This window comes from Oreochromis niloticus, linkage group LG18, assembly GCF_001858045.2.
Source record: "Oreochromis niloticus isolate F11D_XX linkage group LG18, O_niloticus_UMD_NMBU, whole genome shotgun sequence".
NCBI classification, from domain to species: domain Eukaryota; kingdom Metazoa; phylum Chordata; class Actinopteri; order Cichliformes; family Cichlidae; genus Oreochromis; species Oreochromis niloticus.
The window spans coordinates 33,246,928-33,268,053 of record NC_031982.2 but is presented as its reverse complement, the minus strand read 5'-3'; the positions used below and the strand labels follow the sequence as shown (position 1 = coordinate 33,268,053).

At 41.9% G+C, this 21,126-nt stretch overlaps 2 protein-coding genes across 3 annotated transcripts; both read left to right on the top strand.

The window, feature by feature from the left end:
• The first annotated feature begins 1,669 nt into the window (after positions 1-1,669).
• On the top strand, positions 1,670-6,096 carry ift57 (intraflagellar transport 57 homolog (Chlamydomonas)). Its single transcript, XM_019353988.1, has 12 exons — positions 1,670-1,946; positions 2,014-2,169; positions 2,606-2,780; positions 2,941-3,059; positions 3,153-3,243; positions 3,600-3,668; positions 3,769-3,891; positions 4,118-4,189; positions 4,502-4,633; positions 4,763-4,825; positions 5,366-5,432; positions 5,522-6,096. The coding sequence occupies exons 2-12, from the start codon at positions 2,015-2,017 to the stop codon at positions 5,701-5,703; spliced, it is 1,248 nt and encodes a 415-aa protein (XP_019209533.1). The 5' UTR covers positions 1,670-1,946; position 2,014; the 3' UTR covers positions 5,704-6,096.
• Positions 6,097-6,244: 148 nt separating this feature from the next.
• On the top strand, positions 6,245-20,769 carry tmem71 (transmembrane protein 71). Of its 2 annotated transcripts, XM_005457652.3 has the most exons (11): positions 6,245-6,988; positions 9,800-9,868; positions 11,097-11,155; positions 11,570-11,612; positions 11,704-11,913; positions 13,829-14,091; positions 14,173-14,367; positions 14,596-14,662; positions 15,256-15,317; positions 16,368-16,417; positions 16,504-20,769. In XM_005457652.3, the coding sequence occupies exons 3-11, from the start codon at positions 11,125-11,127 to the stop codon at positions 16,525-16,527; spliced, it is 945 nt and encodes a 314-aa protein (XP_005457709.1). In that variant the 5' UTR covers positions 6,245-6,988; positions 9,800-9,868; positions 11,097-11,124; the 3' UTR covers positions 16,528-20,769. The 2 variants fall into 2 exon arrangements, with proteins under 2 accessions (XP_005457709.1, XP_003452839.1); XM_003452791.4 differs by lacking the exon at positions 9,800-9,868.
• The last annotated feature ends 357 nt before the right edge of the window (positions 20,770-21,126 follow it).

Genomic DNA, 21,126 nt, shown 5'->3' with positions numbered 1-21,126 from the left:
TGTCATACTGTACACCACACAGTAGCGGTTTTAGATACGGGCGACACGGGCGGTTGCCCGGGGCGGCATCGTGATGGGGGCGGCATCACGGGCATCGGCAAAAAAGAAAAAAAACGCTCGTACTCATGCTGCCCCTACGGCAGCCAGCGCATATTGGGAATGGCACAGGCATCGATCGGTTTTCTATCGCCCATTTGCTGGGAGTAAGGGCGCCCTCCGTTTGCGAGGTGCGCCTGATGCTTGCGGCGCAGAGAGGAGAGGGCGGGGCGGCGGGGGATTCTCTGGCTGACTGGAGCGGCATCTAATAACCAACTAGCAAAATAAAACAAAATAACAAACATGAAAACACCAGACATCATGATACAGACTTATAATTTGCACCGATGTTTTTTCAAAATTCTATACACGAAAAGTGAGCGCGAGAGCCCTCGGTGCGCCTGCTCGCTGCTGAAGTCAAAGTAAACTTTATTGTCATCTCCGCTACATACAGTCCAGTATATAGAGAGACGAGACGACGAGGCTCCAGTTACAGCAGTGCAAGGAAACAAACAATAAATATACACTTTAGGACTCGGGGTAAAGGGATCAATGACAATTCAAAATTTACAGTTTGATGATTTAAAGTCTCACACACAACCAGTCGAAAGGGGAGGAGCCCCGGCTGCTTCTATTATGCGTCTATCATGTATTCATGATTTGAATCCTGGGTTGTGTGAAATCTCAGAAATGCACCCTAGACAAAGTGAATCTGTGAACTAAGGTGTAGGTCTGTTAGGTTATGTTGTGGTGATCCTTGGGTTGAGGGATGGGTGTTCATACTGGAGTGCAAAATTAAAACCAATGGAAGATGGACAAGAAAAGTTCAAAGCCATCAGGTGCTCAGTTTAGAAAAAACAGAAAAGAAGAGGAGGAGAAACGAGCAAAAGATACAGGTAAGCAGATGTGTCATTGGATAACGGCAGGTCATCCTGAAACAGTCAGAATCAGAATACTTTATTAATACTTTACTAAGGAAATAATGTGGGTTACAGTTGCTCCAAGAAGAAATTGTAAAGATAGCAACACTAACAGATTAAACTCCAAACAATACATTATGTTACAGATTTTAATATTAATTAGTCATTGTCAGTTGTTGATTTGTCCTGTTCTCATTGTATGAAGAATTATGATGGCTGTTTGGTAGCCGTTTGCATACTATGCATACTCTGTCTCTCTTCATATGTGTGTGTGGACAACAGTTTTATGTTAATGTATGATCCTTAATATGTGTGTGTGGGGGGGGGGGGGGGGAGGGAGTGTTCGCCCAGGGCGCCAAACAGGCTAGGACCGCCACTGACACCACATACAATATAATAACTGAAATAACACAAATAGGAATTAACAAAGAAACAGATGAAAGATATACATGAACAAGAGGAGCCTGTAGAGAATTTATAGAGGTGGTTTTGGAAAATGTGTTTGGCACCACAGAACATTCAGATCATAAATCTGGTTGCAAAAGCTGCCACACAGGATAGGACAAAATCACCAAATTTATATATCTGTATGTATACACACACACACACACACACACATACATATTTATATATATATATTCAGTTTGGGGGGAGCTTTTAATCTTTGAATACTGGAAATACCGTTTTTAAGCACACACTCCAGCCTGTGGAGGTCGCTGTTGCGATGTTTTCCAGCCGACACAAAGAAGACAGCTAAGCTAACGGCAGCATCTAACGGGACACTGAGAGGATTCAGACTGTCATTTTATACAGCTTTTTTCCAGACTGTGAATATTGATACAGCTTATAAAAGAAATGTGACCAATGACTGACTTCAGACCAGTGTTTAAAATGTTATGCCGCAGTCGCTATCTGCTAACGTCAGCTAGCCGCTTAGCTGGTTAGCTTTCGGTTGCCTGACAACAGAAGCCAAACAAACACCGCTAGCAGGTTAGCAGTGCTAATCTGTTAAAGGTTCTAGGTTTTTACATTTTCCACGCAAACGTCAAACTTGCAGGATGGCGGAGGACGGCAGACGCGGCGACGAGGAGGACCGAGGGCCCGGAGCGGCTTATCGGGGGGTCGTAGTGATGGAGAGCCTGCTGGAGAAGCTGAATGTACTCAACTATGAGGAGGAGGTTCTGAGCAAACACAACATGAAGAACCTGTCCAGGTGAGAAGCGCATAGTTCGGATGTAAGTACGGTGTCCTTTTTAGGATTTAGAACCAGAAAAAAACAATCGAAGTGTGTAACTCAGTAGTTTTCCTTCTCAGACATTTAGAAAAATATAATGAGACACAATAAAAACACAGACACGTCCTAAAGATAAGTGATTGTGTTGTGAAGTTCATTCATCCCTCTGGTTGGAGGAGAGTGATGGAGTTCAGGTATGATGTGGAGGGTTTGTGTGGCCTTGGCATTGTACTGGACCGTTGTGGTGGAGAGAGAGCCGCCTACAACCCTCACCTCTGATCGATCAACTCAGACAAAGTATTGCATAAAAATAAAATGAAATCCAGGCTTGTTTCCAGTGTTTGTGCCGTTTTGATGTTTTCGAGTGTGCACAGTGAAGGAAAACCCTTCAGTCCCCTCTGCTTTCTCCGTGCAGGCATTACTTTGTCTCCAGTCCATACCTGGCGTCTAACCCCGGCGAGCAGTTCTACATGTTCACCATCATCGCAGCGTGGCTCATCAATGTGGCGGGGAGGCCGTTTACCGAGCCGCAGGAGTATGACGAGCCCAACGCCACCGTGTCCAACATCCTGGCAGAACTGCGGGCCTTTGTGAGTCACACAGAAAGAGTTTAGAAGCTGGAAATGAGCTTTGATATGGCTGGAGTTAGTTTGATTGTGCTTTGATAAATCTGACCGATCATGCGAAGGCGGGAGCTTCTGTTAAACAAGAAGAGTTTGATGCTTTATCGACGACTCCTCTGTTTTTCAGGGTGTTAAGGTGGACTTCCCACCCTCCAAACTGAAGTCGGGCTCAGGCGAGTACGTCTGCTTCGTGCTGGACCGACTGGCTGAGGAGGCGCTGAGGAGGAGAGGCTTCACCTTCAGGAAGTATGCCATCTGTTTTCTTCTTTTTGTCAGGCTGCTTTTGTTGCTTCTGTGTTTATAGAAGTTTTTTTTTACTTCTTTCTGTCTCTGTTACAGGACAAACTACCCATCAGAAAACACAGAAGAAGAGTCTGTGGTGGAGGATGACGCCGAGCTCACTCTCAGCAAAGTGGAGGAGGAGCTGATCGTAGGTGTTCCACATTCGTCTAACTTCCTCTTCTTTTCCGTTCGGCACACTTACAGGATGAATCTGTTTTTACTGCGGTGGTTTCCTGCACCTCTGTCAGAGATCACCAAACACTGAGAGGAAATCAGGGGACAGATTTCAAAATAAAACATCCTCACACTTTTATTTTAAAAACAATTTCATGTATTTTATTACAAAATATTTCCCTCATTTTATAAAGTCCATCACACTTTAGAGCAGAAATCATAATCGAATATATTGCCATGACCGTGTTTTGGGTGTTTTTAATGCTCAGCGCTGCGCGGGTCCAACCATGAATCATCTTCACGTCTCATGATTTTTTTGTGTGTGACCAGGACGAAGGGGACGAGGAGGAGGAGAACGTGATGGACCTGGAGGCTCTGAAGTTACGAAGCACTCACACGGTGAGATCACCTCCGAATAAGATTACATCATAATTTCCACTTTTACGCTCTCACGTTCGCGCCGAGTTTTGAAATCGCCATGGCGTCTGTTTTCTGGCAGGAAGCTGAGATGTCCTCCAAACCCGACGAGATCCTAGAGTCGACGGTCGATGCGACAGAGTGGAACCTGGAGGTGGAGCGTGTCCTGCCGCAACTCAAAGTCACCATCAGGACCGACAACAAGGTAGGCGCTCACCTGAGGTGTCGGAGCCGCCGCCAGATGTGAGATGAAGTGAAAGAAGCTTCACTCTGCCGGAGCTTCACACACTCGTCCAGAGTGATTGTAAAAAGCTTTTGTTTCTGTATGAATGACTGAAAGCTTTGAAGGTTACCTGCAGTTTCCCAGCATGCTCTCTGGTTGGCTGTCAGTGTTAGTGGCTCTCAATCTCTGGTCTGTGTTGGTCCTGCAGGACTGGAGGGTCCACGTGGACCAGATGCACCAGCACAGAGACGGGATCCAGTCCTCACTCAAGGAGGCCAAGGTGCGTTCACTGACCCGCTTCATCATCATGTTATGTCCTCCCTGCAGCCTCTCACTGTCATTGGACGGGACAAACAAGAAGTATTATTTTATTTCAGTCACACATACAGAATATTATTGATCAACCAGATTTAATTAAATAAACTAAAAACAAACAAGCAGAAGAAACAGATGTTTCCATGTTCAGCGGATCTCCTGTTAACCACAGAGACAAACGTCCTGAGGACTGTTTCAATAACTCTGGAGAAAGATGAAAACGAAATAAATTCATGGAGTGAAACTAACATGATGTCATTCTTCGTCGTCTTTGCAGAGCCACCTGGACAAGCTGCAGGAGGACATCGGGAAGACGCTGGAGAAGGTGAGCAGCAGAGAGAAGTACATCAACAACCAGCTGGAGCATCTGATCCAGGAGTACCGCAGCGCCCAGGCCAAACTCAGCAAGGTGAACCCAGAATTGAACGTTCCTGATTCGTTCACGTCATTGCAAAGTTCACGTTCATTCCAGTTTGAAACTGTCTCAATGTCAGAATGTGTGGAAACAGTCAGTTCAGTAACTCCTGTCATCCTTCAGGCCCGAGAGCGCTACCAGCAGGCCAGCGGAGGAGTGACGGAGAGAACCAGAGTGCTGGCCGAGGTCAGTGAATGCACCACATTTAATTCATCAATAAAATCATTTTAACAGCAGCGGGTCAAAAAAGCAAGCTGATACTAATAAAACATCAGATTTCACTGTCCTCAGTTTATTTAATAATAATAACTATACTTATTATTAGAGATTATTTGAACCTTTATATGTGAGATAAAAGAGGATTATTCTGAGCGGTGAATCATGCAAAGCTACTGTAGCAGAGCCTAAAAATATAAAATATGGAAATGAGCCGATAAATCTCATCTAGATACAAGAAAAACAGGAGTTTTTAGTTTGGTCGTCGCTGTTACAGGTTTGGTGACTTCATCTTTAAATCTGATTCACTTTTATAATTAAACAAATAAAAGCTTCAAAGCACAAATAAACATGGAGGAAGAGACCAATCAGTAACCAGTCTGAGCTAATCGTGTAACAACGTCAGTGTTGATCACTTGGATTGGGTTTAATTAAGTATTCGTCTTATTTTGAAATGACGACAGCCTGTATTGTTCTTGTTTTATTTTGAAATTCTTCTGTTTGTTTCAGATCAGCGAGGAGCTGGAGAAGGTGAAGCAGGAGATGGAGGAAAAAGGCAGCAGCATGTCTGACGGAGGTGAGGTGAATCTGGTCACAGTGCTCAGGTTTGACTCCGGCTCTGCCGCAGTGCTGACCTCTCCTCCTCTTCTTCTTCTTCTTTTGCAGCGCCGGTGGTGAAAATCAAGCAGAGCCTTACGAAGCTGAAGCAGGAGATCATTCAGATGGACGTGCGGATCGGCGTGGTGGAGCACACGCTGCTTCAGGCCAAACTCAAGGAGAAGTCCAACATGACGCGAGACATGCACGCCACCAACATCCCCGAGCCCGCCACCGGGCCCTTTGGTTAGCTCCGCAGCCTAGACTCGAAAAACCTGGCGAGGTCCGACTCCTCTGAGAGGACCTGAAGTGTTCAAGCTCAGGAAGCTGAAAAATGTCTTCACATCTATTTATTACCAACATGTTTTTCTATTTCCTGTAATGGATGTTTTTATGTCTTTGAGGGACGGTTGGATACATTTTTATAAACTTAAAGAATTTCTCTGTCACGCTCAATGATTCAAATCAATTAATCAGATTGGCCACCAGATGGCGCCAGAGTTGCGGATAAAGGGCTTGTTATTGAACTTAAGTATAAAAAGTATAAATAATCGAAGCATAATTGAATCTTTAGTTAGCATAGTTTTTATTTTTGTACAAAATATTGTAAACACTAAATAAAACCTTAAAAAACAGGAAATCAACCATTTTGACTCCAGGGAATTTTATTTCATCAGCAGCAGCTGATTAAGGATTAACGGGAAGTTGTGTTTTGGACCTTCAACATAAAACACCTTCACGTTAGAATACTTTAAACGTTTCCTGATGGAAGCTGGAACATTTACTGAATAATAAATCTAAGTTTAGGAAACCTTTTATTTTTTATTGAACCTTACTAAACTTATATCTTAACATGCGTTTATTTGTCTTTAAATGCTGAAAATGAGAAATAATAAATTACACACTGTCCTGGATCTCCTGTCCCGATGGTGGATGTTTTACAAACATGACCGATGTTTCTAATAATGAGCTCAGTGAGTGTGCGGGAGTCTGAGCCCAAAGCTCAGACCGCAAACTCAAACGCACAAACCTTTTTTCTTTTTTTTCTAACTTTTAGAAAAGAGGGGAGAATCGTGATATGGTCATGTCAGGCATGCACAGGCCTCACCTGCTGTTTTCGAGAGGGGCAGCCAATCAGAAGAAAGTTGTCTGAAAGGGTTAGACTCTAAAACAGCTGGCTTATAAACAGAGATGTAAACAGAGATATAAAGAAGAAAAACCTGCATGAATATATATTTTATTCAATATTAAATTATATCGTTTTGCGCAGTTTAAATATGTTTGTGTCACTTGGTGCTTTTACTTTGAAATCCTTGTGAGTTTTAATTTGACAGCAGCCGCTGCTTCCTGCGTGTGGGCGAGGCAGAGTGACAGCTGCGAGCTGCAGACTTGTTTTTATCCTCCTGGAGACGAAATGTGAAGGTTTCAAAGCGAAAGTCCAGAAGAAAAAATACGAAAAAGAAAAACGAAAAAGGTTCAACGCCCGGAAGAAGATTTTTCTGTACTTCCGGACAAAAAAAGGAGGAAAACTGATCGGTGAGTTGAGCTTCAGTCCCGTTAGTTTCTCTTTGTCTATTTTTCTGCTGCTGATCCAACTTAAAACAAACAAACTCAAACAGGCGTTTTTTAACAGGCTGGATATTTATGCAAACTTTAATTGCATCATAAAAGAAAATATAAATAAAAATAAACTTGCTTGTGTTTATAAAGCGTCTTTTATTATTTCCGTTTATTTACACGATAATAAAAACTGTAATTCCAGGTTGTTTTCGGTATTACGTGTTTATCAGAGTAAAATAACACCACAGATGTTTTATAGTGGGAATACTTCAGGAATGATCAGAGGTGCATCACGTGGGAAAAACACGGAGATCAAAGTGTTAACTGGATATTCTGATATTCGGATCATTTTAAACCAGCAAAGTGTGAAAAAATCATAAATAATGACCGAACAGCTGAAAGTTAGTGTGTTACAGGGATATGACACAGAAATACTCAACAATGAGGACGAGCAGTAATAAAACTGGTGCTCATTATTGTTGCTCATTATTAACGAAACAAAACAAAAATCCTCAGATTTACACGAAAACTGATTTTAGAGCTGAAACACCAAACTGAAGGAGTCTGAGTGTCTGAAGGTGGAAAATGGTTTCTTCCGTTTTTGACGCGTTTTCCTCCAACATCAGCAGCTCCAGCAGAGACCAGCCTGCTGCTGCAAGGCATGCTGGGACACACAGGATGGGAAGAGTCCATAAAGGGGGCACAGAGGGGGGATTCAATTATTATATAAATAATTTAAATTATCTTTAGTCTCAATACAGAAACAGGAAACTATACGAACATCCACGTAACAGCTGAAGTTTTTTTTAATGTGTTAATATTTAGTTTTATTAGATCAAAATGAAGTTAGTATTATATATTATTATATAATATTTTATTATTTTATATGATGCATCAGAAGCACTTTTACAGGAGAGACCAGCCTGCTGCTGCAGCGACAGCAAAGTATCAGAAACACAAAATACAACGTAAAATCAAACAAATGAAGAAGAAGAAGGAAAAACGTTCACAGAAGTCAAATGTAGAGATTCAAATCATCTTTTTTCCTTTTATTAGTGAATGTAGTCATAACTGTCCTGATTGAAAACACTCGAAACTCCAACGTGAAAAAGAAGAAAAGAAACAAACGGTCAGATCTGAAAAGCCGCGGCCATCAAATGTTCTTTGTTTAAAAATCTCTCAGATTAAAGTTCAATTCTGCATTTTCACTGAAAAGTTGACAGCAGGCAGTTTTCTGATCACACAGAAATCCCAGAAAGAGTTGAGAGCTAAATGAGTTTACAGACTGTAGTCCAAACCTCTCCTCCTCTGCTGTTTTCAGTCAACACAAACTGAAATAAACATAATGTTTGATCTGGCAGCGTTTTGTCCTTCCTGACACAAACCCAGAGGGATCGATCGTAACACAAATCATTATTCCCAGACATTTCCAGATCGGATCCTGTAGTTTGATATAAAAAATCTGTCTTTATCTCGGTTTGTACTGAAGCCTCATTGGAAAAAAGTCCTTTTTACTTTTTCCCAGAACATGAAAAATCTTTTATTTGAATGTTTCTCTCAGGCGGAAGTCGTAAACAGCAGAAATAATAAAATGTAAACGCTGCTCTCCAGAGGATAAACATAGAGTCTGAGGCCCACGGCAGGCCCACCAGAGCCTGCAGCCCGGCCCACTCGCAGCTTTGCAGCTGTGCAAGAGCTGCGCAGGACGAGAAACGTTTAAAATCCTTCAGAGGCTGAACCAGCATCAGGTTATTGTTTTACTCACAGGCGTCACCCAACGTGTGCTGCTTAAAGCGCCACGAAGGTGCCATGGCTAAAAAATATCTTTGTGACATCAAACTGACCGAACGCAGAAAAAAACTGAGAGTAAAATTTAAAAAACAAACAAACATATTTTTCCTCCTCAGTTTCAGGGATGGACGGATAATTAAATGTGAAGCATTTTAAATCTGTTTAAACAGTTCAAAGGTGCCTTTTTTATTGGTTTACAGGTGTGCAGGTGCTCAGCTGTGCAGGTGTGCTGCATGTGGCACATGGACTGAGAAGAGTTTGACACGCCTGTGATAAACTCTTCAGATTATAATCTGCAGGTTTACAGAAAAAAGTTTAAAAACATCAGAAATCTTTCGGATGTTTGCGCTGAGGTGTAGCAGATGTGGGAGGAGTCTTTCTTCTTCCCTCCAAGCTCACGCCGCTTCCTTCTCTTGTTTTGCTTTTGGAGAGCTGAACCTTCATCATTGTCTCGCTGCTGAGTGGACGTTAACCGGACGCCAGACGGGTTTTCTTTTGAATCTTGAGGAGGAGCAGAGAAAGACGAGCCCCAGGCTCCTCCTCCTACTCCTCATCTATTCACTGTGACACAGAGCGCCTCTGTTCACTGCCCTCTAACAGTCTGTGTGTTCAAATCAGGGCCACTCAGCCTGCTGATGACTCCTCTTCATCAGATCCCCCGGGCCTTCATCCTCGGCCTCTTGTTGTGTTCTTTTCTCATCCTGCCACGAAGGCTCGTTATCCATGAAACACGATGTGGGATCCAAATGTGATGATGTGCTTCAGTTTGTACTGAAGTCTTCGTCCCTCAGAGCTTCCTGTTGCCAAACCGTCACACTCACCGGCTCTTTGTCCAGCGTCTGTGTCTCTCATACAGAAACGATAGTTTATACAAACTCGTTTCCTGCGTGTGTGCGTGTGCACGTGTGTGTGCATGTGTGTATGTGTCAGTCAGCTGATGAAGGGTTAACAGGAAGTGTGAGCTCAGAGTCACAGCGTCTGTTTTTCTTTCTGCAGTCTGCTCTCAGGCTGCGTCTCTGCAGGATGTGAGAGAAGCACAGCAGAGAACAAAGAGCAACTTTAAAGGTAAGGCCCCAAAAACAGAGCCTGTTTTAAATATCCTGATCAGTCTGGATTAGATTAACTCAGATTAGCTCCAGTTAATCCCTCGAGTGCTCAGACTGCAGAGATTCAGCTGAACTGAGTGAAGCTTTGCTGAGGAGCAGATCAGACAGGAAGAAGGATTCTTAAAGAGCTGAAGTCACAGAAAGAGAAACAAGATTTCTTTTGGATTTTCTAGATTTTTCTTCTCGTTGGGAGTCAAACCAGCAAAAAATGACTCGACTAATAAAAACTGTGTGTAAAAGTCTGAGAAATGTCTGTGAGCTCCAGCTGAGATACACAGAACAACAACTTCCTTTATGAACACACACTGTGGTTTACTCAGACTCACACACACAAAATCCTGCTGCTACAAATACTCACTACACCACCGAGTGCAGATTAATCCACCGCTGAAAATAGACCCCAACAACAGGAACTTTAAATAGAGACAGAGGAAAGTTCAAATGTGCTTTTTTTATCCCAAAAGTTTGGAAATTCCTGTAAAAACAATAGACCCAACCCAGAGTAGCTCAGCCAAATACAATAAAATAAAAGTTCAATAAAGATTACACGAAGAAAGGAGCTCAGTTAAAAAGAAAAAATAATTCTGTTCAGTTCAGTTTTATTTATAAAGCCCCGAATCACAACAACAGTTTCCTGTTAAATCTAATAAAGTGAATGAGCTCATTATGTTGACATTTTAATACAAATAAAATCCCTATAAAATTTTTTTTTTAATCAATAAAAGTAAAAAAACAAAGAATTAAAATGATAAAGTAAATGATAAATAATATTGTAACATATATCATAAAATAAGTAAGTATATATATGTTTTGCATAAATGCAATAAAAGGGAAAAAGTTAATGTAATAATATGAAGTTTAAAAAGAAAGTAAAAAATCTGATAAATGTTAAAATAAGTATAGTTTTTAATAACATCCAATAAAACTTGATGTAAAAAGCTTAAATAACACAACAAAGTGTCTCCATAGAGTAAAAACCAGAATAAATTTACTAAATCACAATAAAAAGAATAAAAGTGTCTCGCTGTCAGCTGACGGCGTTCAGTGTGAGACTGATCGTGTCTGAGGTCAGGAGGGTTGGAGAGGCGCTCTCTCTGTCGGTTTTGGCCTTTCATCGAAAACATTTGTTAGAAAAACATCTGCCTGCTTCTCACCGACAGCTGTTTGGTTTCTCATGTGCTTCACAGATCCACGGACGCCACTCTGCAGACAAACATGGCTCTGTTCTTCTCCGGCGCCGTCACAAGTACGTCACCGACATCACCCACCACGTTCACCAACACTTTATTTTTATTCTGGGACTTGATTATGACATTGTAGCAAATTTTCTTTGTGTCTATTTGAACTCTTCAGACTGTTTTGGAGTCAGAACCAGAAACCAAACTAAAGCTTTTAGCGGCTCCACAGATCTGATTTTAGCTCCTCAGACGTGCTCTGTGCGGCACTTTGTTCCCCGCCTGTCACATTCCTGCTCAACTTTTATCTTCATCGCCTCCTCTGTGCAGATTTACCCAGGAATGCTCTGTACCTCTCCATGCTGATACAAGTCGTCTGTATTTAGAAACCACTTGTGTGTGTGTGTGTGTGTGTGTGTGTGTGTATGTGTGTATGTGTGTGTATGTGTGTGTGTGTAACTCTGATGGTCTTTTCTGCCGCTCAGGTTCTCCAGTCAAGCGAAGGTTGAGGAGCAGTCACTGTCAGAGGTAAAAGCACTGTTTATTTCCTGTTTCTGATGAATGTGTGAAGTCTCAGCAGGAGGAGTTTGAAAAGCCTTTGCTCGTCTCTCTCCTGCAGCCTCGACGTGTCTCTGCTCTCTCCTGACTCCTCCTACATCTGCTACACCTCAGTGCACGGCAGCGAGCCCTGTTGCTGCCGCCGCTCGCCACGCCTCCTCACCAACGGATACTATGACGTGACCGAGAACAGCTTCTCTTGGGATGACGAGGGCAACGTGTCACTGACGCCCTGCAAAACCAGCATCTCCTACAAGGAGAACCTGCACAGGTGAGAGCGGCAGGTAGACCAGGAGGCTCCCATTTTTACCTGAGTTCTGGAAGCAGGAAAAACTTTGTTTCAGTGCGCTTGCTCGTACCACGTTCATGCACAAGTAAAAGTTGTGACTTTTATTTTGAAAACGAACTATCTCCATTTCCTGTTTGTGTCACACTTCTTGAAGACATGTTGAGGAGGTCATTTAGCCATTTAAATCAGCTGTGTTGGATCAAGGACACATCCAAAACCTGCAGGACACCGGCCCTCGAGGCCTGGAGTTTGACACCTGTGCAGTAGGGGAATACACGTTTTCCCTAACAACAGTTGGTTGCCAGGTGGTCACTGACCAGTCTGTGTTACTGGGGCTTTAACAGTCATTTTCCCAGCGACTGTGATTAACCTCCAGCAACTACTCACAACCGGCTGGGGATTTTTTTCTTTATGAATCGTGGTTGCCAAATGGTTGCAGATCAGTCTCTTGGCCTGTGTGACCAGGTTTTATTCGTTGATCCTACACTGCTACCACAATTGGCACACGTCCAAAATGGTGGATTAATTCGTCTAACTTTACGGACACTACGAACATAACTGTTGTTTGGTTTTTCTGTTTTTATTTCAATCCAAAGTGAAATCAGAGCTGTGCCTTTACATGGAAACTAGCAAGCTAACCCCTGCTAACTTCGAACTCGTCTGAACTCATGAATCTTCTTTTTCGTGAAGACCTGGACGTTAAACTTTAGTGAAACACATGGACGAACAGTCCCAACAGTTTTTTGGGATTGTAAAAATCTGGACTGTGTTAAACTCAAACTCTGCCTCAGAGTTAGTTTGATTTTATTAACCAAAGGAGAGTTTATACCAAGAAATGTCCGCTGTTTCCACTGCAGCTAACGGACAGCGTTTACTGCATTTTACAGCATCACAAGAAGTTTAATGTTGCTAACGTTTTTGTTACCAAAGACTGAGAAAAAGTTTTTTTACATGTTTTTTTTTTGGGGGGGGGGATGATTGATGACATCAGCTGCAGTTACAGAGCTGAGAGAACCAAACCCCAAACGCTTTGTGACATCGTTTAAGCAAAGTTTGGAAAAACCTTCGTTCCATAACATTTTCCTCTCTCTTTAGGATTATTTTACATCAGCAACAGGAACATAACATCTCACGGTCGTACAAATGTATGACAGCTGTTAAACACACACCCACACACACACACACACACACACACACACACACACACACCTCTTTATAGCGGTGAGGTCACCTCCAACAGCCAATCAGAATGAGCCGCTCGGCACATGTCGGGCAGGTTTTAAAGCTGTAAATTCTTCAGACCTGACATCAGCTGCTCTCGGGGACCAGGGTGTGTGATGTCATTGATCACTGTTGCTAGGAGACCCCATGTTATTGAACACTTTGCCACCAACATGAGAAAAGCGTCTTTGTTCTGTTACATGAACTGTGTGTTCACAGGTGAAGCCTTCATGTGTTTGCAGAGTTCATCTTTTAAAAACAACTAAAAGTCTTACTTTACTTTAAAATTCCATTAAATGTGCTTCCTGACGTTTATTTCTTGGTGTGCAGTCAGACAGAGCAGGCCGCTGCGCTCAGATTTGGTCGTTTCCTGTGGTTGTAAATCACATTGTGGTTATTTTTGTCAGGCTGTGGTCATCCTCTGAGGAAGTGTTTTCATACTCGAGTTGCTTATGGTCACTTTCTGCACTTTAACCCACTTTGTTGGGTTTGGGGTTTTTTGTTGGCGGTTTACTCTCGTTCTTTCACTTTGATGTTGTTTTAGGTCATTTTGTTCATCTTTTCTGTGCAAAGAGACACAAAAATTCCTCAAAATGACAAAAAGTTCAAAATAACTCGGAACATGCCAAATGACCTCTAACCCACACACATGTCTGAACACTCGTTTTTCTTTCAGGGTTTTCCGGCGCAGGCGGCGACCTCGCAGCTCGCTGGTTCGCCTGCTGAGTGACGTCACGGAGAGCTGCCAGTCGTGGCTCGATGAGAAGGTCTTCAGAGGCGTTTTCGGGACAGGGAACAACTGGAACCAGAAGCAGGAAGTTGACCAGGACCATGACCTGGACTGGTCCAGGTGCAGCCCTGATGGTCTGGCCTGTCTGGACGAGTCCTGGTCGCCGCTCAACAGCACCGAGCTGGAGGAGAGCCGTGCCTTCACGTACGGTGGGTAACCGGCCGCTTAAAGGGCGAGTTCACTCAAATGAACTCAGACGACAATGAACAATGATTTTTTTTTTCTTTCAGACCCCACTGAGGTCCCGACTCCTCCCGACAAAGAAGCCCCGCCTCCAAATCTCCTGATCCACGAGGAGATTTGCTCTGAGATCTGTCAATCAAAGGAGCGTTTCACCCAGTCGCTGGGCGGCCTCTCCGAAGTCCCGCCTCCTTCACCTTTCTACACCAACACCTGCTGCTGTCAGGTGTCACCTGAGCCCACAGGTGAGCCGCAGGGTCTCTGATGTCAGAGGCCTGCAGAGGCTCGTAGCAGCCTGCTCAGATCCAGTCTGAATCTCTCCGTTTTTATTCATCACACTCGACTTTAATGCTGAATGAAAAACATTTGATGATTTTTATCTGCAGAAACCACCAAAGACACAAAACCAACACCCACGATCTCCACCACAAAGCCTGTTCGCTTCACCTGAGTTATTCTTCTTACTGTTTCAGGGTTCACGATGAAGGCCCTCCTTCTTCTCTTCTTCACCGTCTTCATCTTCACAGCTCTGTATTCGGGGTGAGACCTCAGTTCCTAATTTAGTTTTTTTCAGAGCAGATTGTTTGATTGATCAGTATGAAGCAAGAAAATCTTCCTGAAGCTGATCGAGGATGTGAAAACGCCTCATCTGTCCGTTCAGTTTAGTTTAGAAAGCTGCAGCAGCTAAATGCAACATAGAAGCAGAAACACAATTTATTTATTAACGGTTCTAAAATATGTATAAAAGTTAAAAACATGTTTGTTTCTCTTATTGCTGAGTGAGAGGCGGGTCTCACTGAGAAACGGCACGCCAGAGAAAGCAATAAGACTCTCCCATTTTACGTCCTTCCTCACTCTGAAAATTAAAAAATAATAAATAATAATTTACAAAATGAAATGCATCTTTTTAAACTAGTGACTGAGCCCATAACATGGTCACAGAGATGCTTTCCCACAGTTTTCTAAGTAAGTGTCGCCCCCTGGTGGCCTTTAATAGAATACGCTTTAAGACACCTCCACACTGGCTTCATGTTTCAGACCTGAAGCTGCCTCCATGTTTTGTCCCGTCTACAGAAACGGCGTGATCTTTGTGTGTGGAAGTGCCGATGTGTTCAAAGACTGATGTTTTGCAGGTGTCTGTGGTGGAGCGCGACTGTCATGTCGACCGTCTTCATGATGATCACAACATGTATGCGTGAGTATCACCGACATTTCTGTTCAGTGATTAAAGAGCTTTTGTCTTCAGGTAACAGAAACTCCGTCAGAGGTGCAGATGTGACCCGTTAATTATTCAGTTTACAGAAGTTTCGTTGCCCCTCAGTGAGCTGTGACAGTGCGAGTCCCTGTTTTACAGTCACACTGCTGTGAAAGGAGCCGCTCTTCATCACTACAGGCTGCCTTTAAACAGAAATAAGACGTTTGTCTCCCTCTGCTGGCAGTGAGAGTCATTACTTTATTGGATGTTTCCACTGTACTTCCAGCTCCCTGCTTTGGCTCTGCTGGGCTGTTTTTTGTAATGAATGAGAAAGTTGTTTTTTAAATGCTGGTTTAAATCTGCAGTCACCTGCAGCCCAGTATTTGTTTCAACCACTGCTGTTGGAGCACGAGTGATACCAGTTTGGCCCAGTTTGGCCTTTTAACTTAAACTGGTTATAAAGACTCTCAAAGTCTTCAAATATTCACATTTAACTTGTTTACGAGAAGCTGGTAATTACAGCTTCAGACTTTCGTCTTTTCCCAAATACCAGCTTTAAGTGTTTAAAATTTGTAAATAAATGTATCAGCTGATTGATTAAGGCGCCCCTCAGCCTTAAAATCAAAACCACTGACTGAAACAAAGGACAGACGACTACATTTCTGTACAACTATATTATATTTTATTATATAAAATGACCAGTTTGTCTTCCAAAGAAAAAGCCGAAACAACTGCAACTTGTTTAGAATCCAGAGAGATGAATGCAGTCCGTTAGAGATATTAATACTAGCAGTCATAAAAACCTGCAGATGGTAAATCATTACAGTGTTGTTTGGGTTACATTTATTAGTTTTGGGGTCTTAAAAGCCTTGAAAACACCATTGTCCTGTAATAAACCCAATGAATCCTGTTAATTATAATACGAACTAATAAAAGTAAATCTGGTGCAGTTTTTCTCTGCAGCTCCTGCGTGCTTTAAATCTGCCACCAGAGAACGAATCTGATTTCGTTTTTGTGATTTTAACTCGTCGCTGCTCTCGTTTCTTTCAGTCCTGACAAAGTCGGGCCCGCTGGGCGAGTGGAGGAGGGCGAAGACGGAGGTGAGTCTGAAATCAGAAACCTGGTTTCTCCGTTTGAGCTGCAGAGGAGAAACGAGTTTTAACAGCTGCCACTGATTCTGTTTCAGGACATCACGTCGAGAAACGAGTGAGGAAACACGTCAGGAGAACCTGAAGGAGGAGAGGGCGAAAAGGTCGGACGGGACTCACCAGAAACGTTAGATTCTGACTATTATTTCACTTTATGTTTGCATGTGAGGTGCACAAAATAATCTGAGCTCCAGAAAACATTTTAGAGCAAACATTTCTCCTTTTAAAGCAAAAATCACTCCTTAAAAGAGGTTTTTGTATTCGCAACATTTCTAAAAATGTGTCATCTTTACGTTGACATGTACACGCAGGGCAGGAGGCTGCTTCGTGCTTTTAGTCAGATTTAAGCCATGAAATGTCTTCTACGTGTTTAATGTTTGGATTCTGCAGCTGAAAAATGTTGTTATTAAAGTGTTGAAGGAGCTCAGTGGCACATGTTAGTAGTTTAGCAGCTTAGAAAGCTAAAAACATTCATATCAACTCAAAATGTAGCCGATGTATTTTAGGAGTGTCTTCTTTCTTTGGTTTGTAGTTGATCTTGGCTTTTTTGAGCGTTCCAAAGTGACCAAACGTCGGACGTTTAATGTCTGCAAAACTAATTCAGGGTTAAAGGGCAAAAAAATCAATAAAAATAAGAGCTGTGACTTTTTATAAAAACCAAATGCACAAAAATCACCTGGAGGCTATAAAAGTGCCATTTTTTCCCTCCAGAATAAACAGAACGAAGAGTTTTACTACAAAATAAAATACCCACAAACACAGTGAGTATTTTCACATTAAAGTTCAGCTCAGATTTTATTGTGAAAGTCAGATTCCTGAATTCCTGTTAATTTTACTGGTACAAAATAGTTTAAGACTTTCTTACATCTATAAAATCATCGCCGGGTTTAATTTGCTGACATCGCTCGACTGACAGGTCAGTGGGCGGGGCCATAGACTCCAGTAAATCATCCTGATTGATTGCAGTCAGATAAATGAGAGTTTATGAAACCAGCAGAGGCTGTTAAAGCAATCAGACCTCCAGAAGGTCCTCTCAATTCTCCACAAGACTCCCAAACAGCCAACAATCATCTATTTTAAGAACCTTCTCCGGACTGTTTACAGCAGGGGTGTCCAACTTCAAGACATGTTGAGGAGGTCATTTAGCCATTTAGACCAGTTGTGTTGGATCAAGGACGCATCTAAAACCTAGAGGACACCGGCCCGTGATGCCTGGAGTTCCCCACCCCTGGTTTAGAACATCTTTAGATGGATGAAGAATTCCAGGCTTTTTGTAAACCAATAAGGTCCTTGGATGCCTCCCCAAACCTCCACAAGAACTCTTAAATCCTCCTGAAGCACTTTGAATCTGCTGCCTTCCAAACCTTCCTTGGACAAGAACCGCCTCATAGCATAGAGGCTCATTTCCAGGATCTGGCCCTAATTCGGGTACTGGATCAGGAAATCCATACTCATCATCTGGTATGGATCTGGCCTGCAGCTGACTTACATCATTAAAACGCATCCGTGCCGGTATTGGGCCGTTGTGCTAAAACACACCCGCCCAGGTCCGTTGCACGGATCCGGTCCAGAACTTAAGATGGATCTAGCCTGAATCCGGGCCAAATATATTTTATCTGGGTTGTTTCCCCAGTTTTACAGAATAGGTCACAGTAGTGTCCATTATGCTTTTGCTGTTCTCTTGGCCACTAGAAACCATGTGAGGTTGTTACAGAAGGAAAATTCTCACATTTGCAATGATCGCTTGAATATTGTGTATGTTTAATGTTAAAGAGCTATTTTCAGGTCGAGTTATTCTCTGCAGCATTTTGTGGTAAAACTCTTCAGCTGTTAGGTGCCTTCAATCAGCCAGCAGTGCTCACACGCTGATAATAATAAAGGGAATCCTGAGATGCTGTTGAAATGCACTGACAGACCTGATGATCAGAGACAGAAAGGTGAGAAACATTCTGCCTTTGAGTGGCTTCTTTCACGCCGTTTGTTCTTGTCTGATTCTTGGGAGACTTTAATGTGGTACAGTGGCACAAACTTAATCCGTACAGGTCAAAGGTTCAAATGTGTTATTTGTGACCTGGTTACACAAACACATTTAAAGCTCTTATTTTTTTAAAGCAAATTTGCCTTTATAAGGAGCAATAATTCCAGAAAATGGAAGAAACTCAACAATAAGCTGGGAGAACGTTTGTGGATTTGGGAGAGAACTCTTAAAGTCACAATAGTCGCTGTAGAAGCTTTGTAAGAAAACCAAGTACTGTAGCGCTTTACAAGATGTTTTGTCTTATAAAGTTGGAATCATGGAATCATGTTTGGGCCTCAAACTACGCCAAGAGTGAAGAAGAAGGAGATGATCTCTGCTTTGGCTCCTCCGGCAGCACAGATCAGCTCCTCTGGTGTTAAACTGAACTATTTGTGTGATAAAGTTTGTGGAAACCGACCAGCGGAGCAGAGAAATATTTAACTCTTCATGTTCAGATCATTTGAAGAATTTAGAATAAAAAAAGAAAACAAAATATAACTTCATTATGCTGGTTTAGGTCACATGGGAGCTGCATTAATTAAGAAATGTGATTCTAACGTGTACGTGAACATCTGGGCTTTAGTTATAACTGGAAAACTGAGACCTAATCCTGAAAACTATGGAGATCAGACTATTATGTAGTCTGTTTGTTAAAGTAGTTAAACACCAATTGAAAGTGTAGATCCACACCCAGAATGCTCTAAGAACCCGGCTGTGAATTTTTCACTGATGCCACCAACCCATAAAGACTGGAATCTTTTCCACTGACAACGTTCCTCATGTGACGTGAACTCGGCATCGGATCTGTAGCATGAAGGGTTAAAACGGTCACACCAGATGAGAGGCACAGCCCCCAAACAGCCCACACCAAAAACAGCCCCCAAAATAGACACTTTTTTTTCTCCTTTTTCTAAAATCTGGTTAAATCTGAATAAGGTTTTTTACAGGCTTAAAATAACGTTGACAACTGTTATTTTGCACTTGGTGGGACGTCAACAGCGTAACTGCGGTGAATCCTAAAAGACGTATAGTTATCAGCTAACATGCTTGTCAGCCAGGAAATGCTAAAGCTAACGACACTCTTTTACAATTGATATTATTGAAATGAGAAAGGTAAATAAAACTAACTAGCTACAGACAAACTAGCTCGTTCAGCGAAAAGATAGTTGTAGAGTCCTCCATTGTAGCTAATCCCGCACTTAACGTTCATCACTAATTACTACCAGCACGATTAAAGGAGCCAGTTTTAAAGTTTCAAGGTGTTCAGCTCTGGTGTGACCGAATCTCTGTGGTTAACTCGCTCCCTGTCTTTATGAATCAGGAATTATTGTTAACGTTCAATCCAAGTGCCAAATTTGTTTAACGATAACATTACAGGTGATGTTTTACCACATGTACTATATTAATGAACAGCAATCAATATGTTGTACTGATATTTTTAATACTGCTCTGCTTGACTTTGAATTTAAAGCTGCGCTTAATACTTTTTGTATAAAAGCAGATCATGGATCAAATGATCAATGAAATTTTTGTAAAGGTTTTGCTTTTAATGTTTTAAATACCAGCTGTATGAAGTTTTTCAGCTTCTTCTAAATCCTAGTTTTGGCTTTATGGTCAAAAGTCTGTATTTTCAAAGGTAGTGGAGACCAAAACAGAGCTGGGTCTGCCCCCTGTTGGTCAAATATCAGTCAGTGCAGCTTTAAATAAACAAAGTTCAAAGTGGATCAAGTTCTTCTAAATATAAAATTTAGAGTAAAACATGAAAAAATCCTGAGGATGAAAATAATTTAAATAGATTTAAAGATAAATTTTACATTCTGTGTGGAGCAGCTACTGAATATGGAGTTACTGTTATTGTAAATAGTTTTTTAATTTCTATAGACTGCACTTATTTTCAAAGGTGGAATTCTTGCTCGTAACAGCACTTATTTTATCTTTTATTGTATTTTATCGTACTTTGAGTCTCTGGCAGTTAAACTGTAAAATTTCACTTTAAACAAGACGCAAATTCAAATTTAATTTGAACTTCAAGCAAAGGAACAAATTCTGAATGTATTCATGTGAATCAGTGTGAAATCAGCCTCCAAAATGACTGTTTAAACAGTGAAGCAGTCCTTTTGTGTTACAGTGTGGATCGCTGTGTTCCAGTCTGCAAATCAGCCTTTTGGCCTGTTGATGGCGCTGTGCTTTGAGAATGAACTTTTACAGTATTTGGGATTTTTCAGCTATGTTTAGTCTCGGCTAAAGTGAATGTTTATGATCCATTAAAGTACATGACAAAGACAAACTGTGTGTCTGTATTTTTTCTTGTTTTTTTTATGGATTTAAATTGACGGTCATATGGATTTCACAGTTTCATTGAATGTCAGCTTTCAGGTGTGAGTAGTCAGTTACCACCTGTTCAACAGCTGAAACTAGTCACTCAGGTGATTCCTTTTGCACATAAAGGAGCAGCAAGTGTTGAGTCTTCATTGTTGTGTGTTTTAATGTATTGAGACTGAACCTGAAGCTGCAACCAAAGCCTGAATACCTGAGAACTTTCAGAGAAACAGCCCAGGAAATAAAACTCACAACGGAAAGCAAAGGTGGACACTGACATGAAGAACAGACAAGTTTCCCATGAAAATCAGCTGAAAGTGAGAAA